Here is a 13,640-nt window from a genome sequence, read left to right as displayed (position 1 = left end):
TATGTTTTATATTATTAAAGTATTGAAATAAAAAAAGCCTTTTGGTCAGTGTTGAATGTATAAATATAATGTTTCAGTTTGCCCTTTTGTCTCTTGTCAGTTGTCTGCCCATGGATTCAGCAGCTTGTTGGGTCCGTCCCTTGCTAAGTTAGTCGAAAGATAGTTATCGATCCCAAGAAAAATGAAAACTAAGATTTACTTTTGTCCGATATTAACGAAAGTAAATAGAACACTCTTAATGAGTATAATATTGTGAACCATTTCCTGTCCTACCCACCTTTCAAACAATTTTTCCCAAACTACCCACATTTTCATTCACATTCCCAAACTACCCACCTTTCTTTCTCTAAATCATTAATCAACCTATTAATTAACTTACTCTCTATCTTAACTCACTAATTAACTCTCTCTCTCTTTATAAACTCATTAATTAACTCCTCTTTCTTTCTTTCAACTATTAATTAATATCCTCACTTTTAAACTATTAATTAATTCAATTGAAATATATTATATAAATATTAAAATAAAATAACACATATGTTTTATTTTTATTTAAATTTATAAATATAATATATATATTTCAAATTAAATACACTAAATTAAACAATTTAAATAGCTATTATAAATTAAAATAAAATAGAATACATTACATAAACAACGGGAACTTGAAATAAAATATATTACATAAACATTAAAATAAAATACATTACATCACAATAAAATACATATCATAAACATTACAATAAAATAAAATACATAATAAATATTAATCACATTCAATATACAATAAAATGCATATTTTATCTTTATAATTCAATTTTTTTATATATTTGAAACTGCGACGTTTAATAACCTTCAAAATGGTCAAATTTATTGTCAAAGGTCAAGAGAATTATTTGAAACTGTTGAGAAAAAAGCATCATCACACAAGGTTATTCCATACAATAAACAAAGAAGAGTCTTCGAAATCGTTACTGCACAATACAGAACCATAAATGGATATTGGAAGGGTGGTAACAAACATAATGTGAATTTATATAGAGGTTTTTGCTCTAGTGGAAAATGGAGTAGATATCATAAAATTAAATTATAAAGATAAAATATGCATTTTATTGTATATTGAACGTGATTAATATTTATTATGTATTTTATTTTATTGTAATGTTTATGTTATGTATTTTATTGTGATATAATGTATTTTATTTTAATGTTTATGTAATATATTTTATTTCAAGTTCACGTTTATGTAATGTATTCTATTTTATTTTATTTTATTTTATAATAGCTATTTAAATTATTTAATTTAGTGTATTTAATTTGAACTATATATATTATATTTATAGATTTAAATAAAAATAAAACATATGTGTTATTTTATTTTAATGTTTATATAATATATTTCAATTGAATTAATTAATAGTTTAAAAGTGAGGATATTAATTAATAGTTGAAAGAGAGATGTGTTAATTAATGAGTTTAGAGAGAGAGGGAAAGTTAATTAGTGGGTTAAGATAGAGAGTCAGTTAATTAATGGGTTGATTAATGATTTAGAGAGAGAAAGGTGGGTAGTTTGGGAATGTGAATGAAAATGTGGGTAGTTTGGGAAAAATTGTTTGAAAGATGGGTAGGACAGGAAATGGTTCTAATATTGTCACATGAATCGTAACCAAAAAATTGGGAAGGAAAATTTTGAAATTAAACCTTATTATATATATGAATTATAAATTTAAAATTTTATTTGACTTGATTAAAATGTAGATTATTTAAATTAAATTATTAAAATTTTAATTTTGTATAAAATAAATATAAATATTTTAATATTTTAATTTAATTAAATAATTAAAAATATATCATATAATAAAAGATTATTTTAAAATAATCAAATAATTCAAAATAAAACATTTAATCAGTCTATTTCAATTTCATTCAAATTTTGAAATTCTATAATATAAAAAGGGAAAATATATTATTACATTTACAGTTTTTCCTAAATTACCCTTTATTTTTATAATAATTACATTGCCATTCTTTTTTTTCTTTCTAACAAGTACATTTCCTTTTTTATTTGCTAATAAATACATTTTTTTCTTCTTCTTATTTTTTTTCCTAATAATTATATTTTCCTCATTTTCCTCTTAGGTCCAGTTTGACTTTATTATTTTGTTTCAACATTTAACAATATAATCCTATGACTCAAGCAGTATAATCCAAACAAGGCCATAAAATAGGATTATTGTAATATGGTTGGATAGTTGTAATCTGGTTGAGATTACAAAAAATGATAAGATGAATAATTTCTTACTGCTACACAATTAAAAACCATTTTCAGCAGAATCTAAACGGCAGTACCCATTGCTCTAATTCTGCTTGAATTGATTTCAGGTATGAACAAGAGGAGGGTCATCCTAACAATCCCAAATGACAAAGCTAAGGAGATTTCAACAAACAACAACGAAGTTCAAGGAGATCGGAGCTGGAATTCAACCATGGACTGGACTGAACTTCCAGGTGATACAGTTATTCAACTTTTTTCTCTTCTGAATGATCACGATAGAGTGAATTTATCATCTGTCTGTCAAAGTTGGTGGTCTCTAGCTGCCTCTCCATGCTTATGGCGGTCCCTTGATCTTCGAGCGCGCAAATTTGATATCTCTACAGCCACATCTCTTGCTTCTCGATGTTCTTCCCTTCAGAAACTTTATTTTGAAGGAGAAGAATCTGCTGAGGCCATAATCAGTCTCAAAGTAAGCACTTTGATTGAGCTAAGCGGAAACTTTTATGGTAGAGTTAATGACATGACTTTATCTACAATTGTTGATATGAATAAGTTACTTGAAATCCTTGAATTCGGTTCTAGCTATTGTAATGGAATCAGTAGTGAAGGAATCAAATCAATTGCTATGTGCTGTCTTAATCTCAAGAAGCTTTGGCTTTCAGGCGTGAAAGAGGTTAACTCGATAGCGATTAATGCTCTAAGTAGCAATTGTCACAGTTTGGTAGAAATTGCGTTTACGGATTGTGGAAAAGTGGACGAGATAGCGCTGACAAATCTCGTATCAGTTCAATTTCTCTCAATTGCTGGAACAAAACGGTTGAATTCATATCATGTTATAGAGCATTGGATTAAGTTTGAAAATTTGCTAGCATTAGATGTCTCGAGAACAGACATTAGTGCAAATGCTATTGATAGATTACTTTCCTATTCTCCAACTTTAAAGGTATTATGTGCTTTTGATTGTGAGGAAATGGAGCAAGATATTAATTTTAGCCCTAGAAATGAAATGGGTATAGAGTTGATATCCATTCCAACTTACACATCCACATTGTTGGATTTTCAAAATATCATGATCATGCCATGGATTGAACAAGTTTTATCGCGTTGCCTTCTTCATTTTGCAAATACCAATGATCTTCCAGTGAGATATTTTTGGACTTATGGAGGTATAACTTTCATAACTAAGTTTTTAAAAAGTTTGGAAGAAGAGGTACAAAGAAGGGCAATTAGAATAATTCCAAAATTTGCGACACTTAATTTTAAAGAGGAGGGTGATGATGCGATTATTGATCAACGAGTGGAGGCAATAGTAGATTGGGTAACAATTTTTTTAAATCTAGTCAAATCATCCGGCGAAGGAGTTAAATTAGAGATGGCTAAGGTATGTAAGAATATATAATGCGAGGATTTAGATATTTGCATTCTTCTAACTGTTGTAATTATATTTGTTTTTCAGGCAATAAATATGTTGTTTTCGAGTGAAGAATTTGCGAGTGTGACAGCCAAAAGAGGAATGGAAGTTCTAATGAAATTGCTTGAGTCTAGAAATAAATTTATCCTTGAAGAGGCTAGTAATGCATTAAGGTGTTTGCGTGAAAGGGTGCCAAAGAATCAATATAAGGTTGTTATTTTTATCATAATTCTTTCTTTTCGACTATCCAACTAATAAAAAGTTATTTATAACTTTTTCTTTTATAGAGTATTATTTTCGAGTGTGGTGACTTAGAAGTATTGAAGAACCTTTTGCAGAGATGGACTTCTATAAGCGAAAATGTGTTGGTAAATTCTTCGTCTTATTTATTTGTTTCACTTTATTTAATTTTTATATTTGACCACTCACAAAAATCTCCACTTAAATTATGACATTCTGGAAGAGAATTAACTTGAATAAATTTTTATTTTTATTCATCTTCACTATTTTCTTATGAACAAACTTTTTTACAGAAAAATATTATTGGTACACTAGCAATTATGACATTAGATGAAAGAATAAACGTGGAAATTAGCAAAAATGGTTGCTTAGATGCACTTGTGGCTATTACTCAGGATTGTGTGTTTGTTGGAGTATTGGAGCAGGTAAAATAATTTATGTCTTTTTAAACTTGCTTTCTGATAAATATTTGGTAATATAAAATCTATTTTCAAAAGAAAGAATCTCTATAAAACTATTTTAACCCAAATTCACATTTAATTTACGAAATGATCGCATTCAACATATGTCTTCACATGTGATAGTCTGTTTATTATTTTTTATATCGTTTATATATATAATTTTTTTTGTAGGTTGTTTGTGTCTTTGCTAACTTGATAGGAAATACACATACAAATGACAACGATATAATAGTTGGATACAAATTACGTGCCCTTCAAGCACTTGTACAACTCATTCGTTCACCAGATAAACATACATGGTATTTGTTATAACAATTTTCTTTGGAATGTTACTTAGTTTAAATGTTTGTAACTATTGTATATGTATTAATATAAATAAAACTCAATTAATAATCGTGAATTCATACTTTTTTGTAAATTTTTTTGGATAATCTCATTTAAATATTAAATATTAAATATTACATATTACACAAACTCAGTCTAAAAGAATTATCAACAAAAACAATTAAGTCAAATACTAAATAAATTAGCTTATAAAATTTACACTAACAATATATTATTGTGAATGTTATTTTTGGTGCAGTCAAGAAGCTGTTGAGGCACTTAGTAACTTGTCTTTTGATGAAAGGAACCGAGAAGCTGTTGATGGCATTGAAACTTTGGTAAGTAAATATTTTATGATGTACTTTCATTGTTTCCTTATTTAAGTTATATATATATCTTTTCTTATTAGGTGTAGATTCTTTTGTCAATTAATTTAAAGTCACAATTTTCATTTCAACCATAAAGTTACAAAGTTGAAATGAGTTCTACCACTAGATGAGACCTTTCACAAATAAGGGATACAATGAAGTTTTCACATTGAATTGACTATACAAAATAGAATAACATGGAAAGCAACACAGTATATGATCGAAAAAGCTTTAATCACAATTTTTTTGACAATCCTAAATTATTCTCAATCGAAATGGAACAACTCCAACCATGATGGATGGTCTAAAGATACCCAATGGAATGAAGTTGAAATGAATCAGATATGATGCATGAATCCATTTGGTTTCAATATGAATTGGGACGAGAGGACAGTGGTGCCACAAATAATTTTTTTTTGTTGCTAATTTATCTTTGAACTTTAATGTGGGTCCTTAAATATAATTGAATTTAATTTATCTCAAACTCAGTCCTCGTCTCATCACTCTCACAAACGACAAGACAAACTCGAAAAAATTGAAAGAATGAAAAAACAAGAGTGAACTCCCCCAATTAATACATGGATAGTAGAATAATTCGATTAACTTTTTAGGAGAGTTTCTCTGTCAGGTTTTATTCACTATTCTTTTTGACAAAACTAAATCACTTTCAATTGGAATGAAACAACTCCGACCAGAATGTTTGGCCTAAAGCTACCCAAAGGGAATAAAGTCAAAATGAATTAGATATGATGGAATCCCCTTAGGTCTCAACATACCATACCCGGAGATTGTGTACCACAAAAAATTCTTATTTCTTTTTGTTAATTTCTCCTTGCATTTTGATGTGGATTTTTCCCAATCATAGTCGAGCGCACTTTATATAAGCTAATTCCATGTCTCGTCACTTTCACAAACGGCAAGACAAACTCAAGAAAAATGAAAGAATGAAAAAAAATAAGAGTGAAACTCTCCCCCCAATAGACCATAGAATAATCCAATTAGCTTTTGGGGAGAGTTTATCTCTAAGGTTTTACGCACAATTCTTTTTAACAAATTTAAATCACTCAATCGAAGACTATAGTGTATGGCCTAAATCTATCCAAAGGGAATGAAGTCGAAATGATTCAGATTGTAGTGCCATAAATAATTCTTTTTTTCTTTTTGTCAATTTCTCCTTGAATTTTAATGTAGGTTTTCCCAAACATAGCCGAGTTTACTTTATATCAAACTCAATCCTGGTCTCATCATTTCCACAAACGACAAAACAAACTCAAGAAAAATTAAAAGAATGAAAAAATAAGAGTGAAATTCTCCCCAATGGATCATAGAATAATCCGATTAGCTTTTTGGGAGAGTTTATCTCTAAAGTTTTACAATTGTTTTTGACAAATCTAAATCACTCTTAATCGGGATGGAACAACTCAGACTAGAGTGTATGGCCTAAAACTACCTAAAGGGAATAAAATAGAAATGGATCACATATGATGGAATCCATCTCTCTCTGACTTAAAGATTGTGGTGCCAAAAATAATTCTTTTATCTTTTTCCTAATTTCTCCTTGCATTTCAGCGCGGATTTCCCCAAACATTCTACAAACTAGTAAAGTATCATAAAAGTTCAACCAATCGAGAAATCCAATCTCAAATAAATGAAAAACTTTGATGCCTAGTTTAATGAATTTTTCTTCCAAACTCTGGTCTCCACCACAAATTATGCCCGATAATTTCCAACAAAATCATCTCTATTATAGGAAACAATAGCAAGCTTCGGAAATTGTCTAAGAATACCAAATCACTTATGTTTTCCACTTTTATAAGTTGTCTCTCGCTGTTTAGACTTTGTTTCTTGTGTTGTGTTTTGTTTCCACAATCTAGGCATTATTTTTCCGTTTCATATTTTTGTAATTGCAATATAGGTTCCATCTTCATTTTGAATAATTTTTTCCTTATCTTACTTCATTTTTAACTCCTAATATATTTTTCTTCTAAGTAGAGATGAAAAATTCATACATTTTTATGTATTGTCAAATATCTCTTGTGATAAAAAATCAATAATTAACTAAAGAAATAAATTAAAATAAATTATGTCAATTTATTGTCATTACTTGTTTTTATTATAATAATTTCAGTTTATACTTAAAAAATGTCCATTTTACAGGTTTATTTAGCAAAGGAAATCACCAATTATTCATGGATAAAATGGAAGAGAGCTAGTGGGGAGAGAATTCAGACGAGATCACAAAATCCAATAGGTAAAGTAAAAAATTAAGTCTATTTATTTAGATTTTAACATTTATTTTGGGTTGAATTTACTATTTTCAATTTCATTTAACAATTTAATTATCTTCATAGGACATTTTAGACGTTCTAGAAGTCTAATGTCTCATGCCCTCTCTATTAAGGATGTAAGTACATATTATGTTAACTATTTAGAATAAATAAATAATTGATAAATGATAGAGATCGGAAAAATATTAACAAAATATGAAATACTTAATGTGAGTTACATTTAAAGAAATATTTGACTGATTTTGCTTAGGATATACATGTCACTATAATGGGAACCCTTTGGAATCTCGTATTCAAACCGGAAATCGCTCTTCGTGTAGTTGAAAAAAAGGGGATTCAAGTTCTTGTACGCATTTGTTTGATTTCCGGATCTGAACTAACAAGATTCTTGGCTATTTTAGTAATGGCTTACATTTTTCATGCCCTCCCAGAAGGATGCATATACACTATAAGGTACTAGTTTAATATTTGTTTCTATTTATTATATGGTTGGAACATTTATAATAATATGTTCTTATGAATAGAAATTCATCTAATGAACCAACAAAGACTTTAAGGATTGGAATGAAGCATATTGAAGATTTTATTAACAGTTTCTTGGATGATGAAACACTTAAATGCGATTATTTATCTTTAACATCCATCGATTTGTATCGAGTTGTCGAGTTTGCTCGTATACGGGATGTGCATCAATTGAAATGCAGGTATCTAATGGAAGCATTATTTCCATAAATATAATATAATCTCAAGTTTTAACTTTATCTTAAAAAAATTGAAATATTTTGTTTGTTCAGTGGAGCCGAAATTGCACGTTTTGTTGACATGTTAGGAAGTTCATATTCCTCAATTAAGTCATGCGCAGCGTTCGCTTTAATGCAGGTATTCTTGATAATTACATCTTTTGATTTTTTTTAAAATTTTTAAAATATCTTTTTTTTGTATTGTAGTTTACTACATCAGGTTACAAGAATAGTGTGCATCATATTCGTCTTATAAATGACAAGAAAACGGTTAGGATTTTGCGGTCGACATTCTTATGTTGGAGTGCACCTTTTGCGGCCAAGATTTTTTCTAAAATAGCAATTCGCAATTTAAATTATGATAAAAAGTCATCCTCCTCCCAACTAATTTGTTGTTCAAATGGTTTATGATTGAATAGTGAAACAACAATTACTTGTGTATGAATATTCAGATGTCTACAACTTTTGACATATGATTTCTGCTCTAGTTTAAGAATTTACATAATTTTGGGAATGATCAAACTAGTTTGTCTTTTCTTAAGTTATACCTAAATATATTAGGTAAATAACTATTTATTAAATTCTCATTATAACATCCTAAATTATCTAAACAAGTTAAATATATATATATATATATATATATATATATATATATATATATATATATATATATATATATATATATATATATAAACAAATATTCATTCATCATTTATTTTTCTTAAAATTATACACATTCCTTTTAGTTAGATTATCTTATATATATATATATATATATATATATATATATATATATATATATATATATATATATATATATATATATATATATATATTTCAGCTAATAAACTAAACCCTTAAGCAAGGCCTTCGTCTCCCTTCCCCTTTCTTTGCCCAAGAAGAACAACTAACATTAACTAAGAGTATAATTTGCTTTTCAATAAATGAGATCAAACCAATTTTTTCCTTCCAAATAGACAAACAGTTTAAGGAGTTTGTTTGATCGTGAGTGTTTTTTTAGGATTTTTATGGGTTTCTTTTTTAAAAAATGTATTATTTGATAAGAAAAAGGAATTATTTAAGATAATTATTAAAATTTTAATTGTATTAAAATTTTAATTAATAAATTAAATAACCTAATTTTTTAAATATCCAAAATTAAGTAAAAAATAAGTAAACTACTCTGCTATCAATCCAACTCTAAAGCTAGTTTGAATGGTTAGCATTATTATAATATTTAATCAAATATATAATAGGTATATTTTTTAATTATAATATAATTAATTATAATTTTTCAATATAACATAAAATATAACAAATAATTTTTTTTTTCAAACCACTGCAAACTTATATGCATCCGTTCATCTTCTAACAACTTGCTAACTCAATTTCTCAAACTAACATTCTCATTTTTTTTTCCAAACTAGTAATATCTCTTTCTAAACAATTAAAAATAACTTAAATATCATACATTAAAATAAAATAAAACTTAAATTAACTTAACTTAAATATTATATATTATAATAAAAATCAATTTATTAAATAAAAAAAGTCAAATAAAATATATATTCAATTTCAATAAATTTAGCTAAGTTTAACCTAGCTTGTAATGTATTTATTTAATATATTTTATTTAAAATTTTCCTTAATATATTTATTTTACTATTTATATAATATGTTATTTTGATAAAATATGTATTTTATTTTAATAAATCTGACAATTTTTTTAATGTAACTTGTTTTAATTTTCTTTAATGTTTATGCAAGATAATGTATTGACGATAGGAGATATCTTTTCTAGAAAACCGATAGAGGTAATCGGTGAACTCATTGATCTTTTTGAGAATCTCTGAATTCATTAACGGTAAATGTTAGATTATGTTTGTTCATTAGTGAACATATTTGTTTATATTTTCAATATTGCTCTCAAATGGTATTTTGGGGTATTTCTAGTGTGTTTGGTGACAAAATAAACACTTGTATTTTTGTATTATTTTTGTCATTAACTTTAAATCGTTTATATCATATTTCATAAACATTTAAAATATCGAGGGGGAAGTTCATAATAGTGAACTAGAAATCTCTATGAGTACTGACAAATTTTATAAGGATTTGTTTGAAGAGTCATTTAAAGTCGGATCTGACAAATTTTATAAGGATTTGTTTGAAGAGTCATTTAAAGTCGGATCTAAATTGAATTATATTATTTTTTATTCAATTAGTACAATAATAAAAGATATGTTGAAGACTCATTTTTCGATGAAGGTCATTAAAAGGTGCGGAAGTGATAAAGCTAAGATTAGGGATGGCAACAGGTACCTTACCCGCCGGGAAGTGAAGTACTCATCCCCGAACCCGAATTTCAAATTACTACCCGACCCCGACCTCGAACCCGACGGGTATCTCCATTTATATCCCCATCCCCGATTCATCGGGTACCCGATCCCTGACGGGTACCCCATTACCCGATATGAAATATTAAAAAAATATATTTAATTAACTAAAATTATATAAATTAAATATAATATGTTACTATAAAATATAATTAACCTAAAACTATTAATAAATATTGTATCCTTAAATAATAGACAGAAAATCATTCACACATAATATAAATTCATCCATACTACAAAAATACAGAAAAAAAAACTTAAAAGTGATAGAACATAATTCTTAATTAAACACAAAACTTTCAGAAATCATCAAATTAGTTTTCTCACAAAAAACATCCTTCTTGAATACATTTCTTTAACACATGTAAATTACAACCTACAAAATCAAAAGAAAAAACAATCAACATTAACAAATACAAAAAATAGAATTAAGATTAAAGTATTTAACTAATAACATACCTGAAATCTTTGACAAACAATTAATTACTTAGAAAGTAATTTTTTCGTCAATATTACATATAATAGATGTGCAATCATCAAATGAATGAAGATGTAGCTAAGAATTAAATATATAAAAAATACATACATTAGTAACAAGAGTGGGTCTATATTAAGTAATAACATATAAATATTTGTATTTACCTGAATTGTCATCACAAACCCAATCTCTAGTGCACATTAGTGCTTCCAACATTCCGGGAAGAAGTCGATTGCAGTGAGGACTTACGATTCTACCACTCGTACTAAATGCAGATTCTTATGCAACGGTAGTTATAGGTATGACAAAGATGTCTCGAGCAATCATTTGTAAAGTAGGATATTTTGTTCCAAAAGTACTCCACCAATATAAGATATCAAAATTACCGGTATCAATGATGACCACTTCCTCTAAATAAAAATCCAACTCTGATTTAGAAGTATCCGTTGACATATTTAATTGAACAACAAACTCATTATATCCAGCCGAAATATTCCAATCACTTGAAGTTTCACCACTATTCATTGTCATGGTATGAGAAGAAGTAGAACCACACTCATTGTTACGATTTTGAAACACACTCTTACTTTTCATCAAAGTCTGATATTCAACAAGTAAATCAGCACAAATGCTTCGAATCCTATTTACTTCCAAAACTTCATCAATCCCATAAATTTTCGAAAAGCAATAACGTAACAATGTCAACTTAAATGTAGGATCTAAAAGTGTAGCACCTTCCATAAGCCCATGAATCTCAGACCAGTATTTATCAAACTTGACCTTCATTTGTTCATCCATGTCCCTAATTAATGGATTAGAATCACATTGCCTATTGGATAAAGCAAACTTAATCTCACAAAGTTTTTGGAAATATATATTAGTAGTGGGATAGTTACTTCCTGAGAATAACTTTGTGATATTATAGAATAATTCCAACTTTGAGCAAACGATACTCGCAAATTCCCAATCTATTTGTGTACAAAGAAAGGTATAAGAAGACTCACTAAACATCAACCTCTAAAAAATATCTTTATAAATTAGAGCTGTTTGAAGAATAAAAAAAAGTAGAGTTCCATCGAGTTTTACAATCAAGGGCTAACTTTTTTGAATAAGAAATTTGTAGATGACCACAATTTTCAATGAACTTCTCCTCTCTTTTTGGACTTGCTCTCCAAAAAGCAACACTATCTCGATTTTTTTCAATACCATCTCCAATAACATTTAATCCATCTTTGACAATCAGATTAAGGATGTGAGCACAACATCGCATCTGAAAATATTTTCCACGCAATAATAATGTAGATGCATTAAGTTTTTTTGTAAACAAGATCTTTAACAATTGCATAATTTGCACTACAATTATCAACCGTCAAAGTAGTGAGCTTTCTATCAATAACCCAACTCATCAAAGTGTCTCTTAAAATGTCAGAAAGAACATCTCCTGTATGTGGGGCAGGCACATATACAAAGCTGATAAGTCCTTTTTGCAAGTGCCATGATTCGTCAATCCAATGGGCAGTAATAGCCATATAACATTGTCTTTGATTTTGGGAAGTCCACATATCAGTGGTAATAGCAATTCTGCTTGACTCAATTTGTTTCATCACTTTGGCTTTCAAAGTATGATATTCATTCAAAATGTCAACTCGGAGGGTTTCTAGAAATCATAGTGAACACCGGTATACTATTCACAAAATCTCTAATACCTTCCTGGTCAACTATCGAAAGAGGATAGTCATGTCTAATAAGAGGATAGTCATATCTTAGGATAGTTAGCCTAAGATACGACGTGTTACTTTGTTCTTTTTAAGAAGGCGTAACATTTTTTAAGACTAAAATTATGGAAGGAATATTTCATTTTTTTTATCGTTTTTCATTATTTGACTAGAGTTGAATTTTACACAAAATATTTTTAATTCATAATTTCTCAAAAATAAATTATGTGACGAATCTAAAAAGTTAAAGCTACTCCTAAATTAAAACTTTTAAAACGAGCTCTAATTATGTCTACCATTTTGATTGCTCGTCTCACTCGAAACCTAAGAACAATGTGAGTTATGGGGCTACGATGATTGAGCGTCGATTTGCCTCATTGTCATTTCTACCCTAATAGACAAGATTTGAGCATTACATAATATTTTTTTTACCGATTATTTTATCCTCTATATTGAACCTGATTTACTAAAAACATAAATTTTATGATTGAATTTATATGGTAAAATCTAGTAAAACAAAATTTATTTCAAATTATATAATATAGTCTCCTTCATAGATATTATTACATTAGTTAAAATCCAGCTACTCTAATTCCAGATCCATTCTTAACTATCCCTGTTTATGTTTGTCATTAACAACCTACCTAGCCTGAAATCATTTAAGAAATGAGAACCCATTACATAAACATTATATAATATTAACATTTTTATCAATTCCCAAAGCTACACTCCATCGATCTTCCATCATCGCTCAATAAAGTATTAAATAAAAGCCGCAGTATTAATATGACAACAATAACTTGATCTCTTCGTCTTCTCACTAAAGTTTATTAAATACCACCCACCATTAATGGGACTGGCAATTCGAAGAGGCAGTAGTAGCATGAGGGTAAAATTGATCTATAAATATTTCATGTTCTTCGTCTCTTAAACAACAATTATTAAAA

The 13,640-nt window shown here is 28.0% G+C and overlaps 1 protein-coding gene across 1 annotated transcript; it reads left to right on the top strand.

The window, feature by feature from the left end:
• Positions 1-2,384: 2,384 nt before the first annotated feature.
• LOC124912281 (protein ARABIDILLO 1-like) lies at positions 2,385-8,583 on the top strand. Its single transcript, XM_047452875.1, has 13 exons — positions 2,385-3,656; positions 3,732-3,896; positions 3,974-4,054; positions 4,220-4,351; positions 4,559-4,686; positions 4,971-5,049; positions 7,237-7,330; positions 7,431-7,483; positions 7,618-7,820; positions 7,892-8,071; positions 8,162-8,246; positions 8,315-8,377; positions 8,560-8,583. Exons 1-13 carry the CDS (start codon positions 2,385-2,387, stop codon positions 8,581-8,583), a joined length of 2,559 nt encoding a protein of 852 aa, XP_047308831.1.
• The last annotated feature ends 5,057 nt before the right edge of the window (positions 8,584-13,640 follow it).

The sequence above is a fragment of the Impatiens glandulifera genome, chromosome 1 (genome assembly GCF_907164915.1).
Source record: "Impatiens glandulifera chromosome 1, dImpGla2.1, whole genome shotgun sequence".
In the NCBI taxonomy this organism is placed as follows: Eukaryota; Viridiplantae; Streptophyta; class Magnoliopsida; order Ericales; family Balsaminaceae; genus Impatiens; species Impatiens glandulifera.
This window is presented reverse-complemented; position numbering and strand designations above follow the sequence as displayed.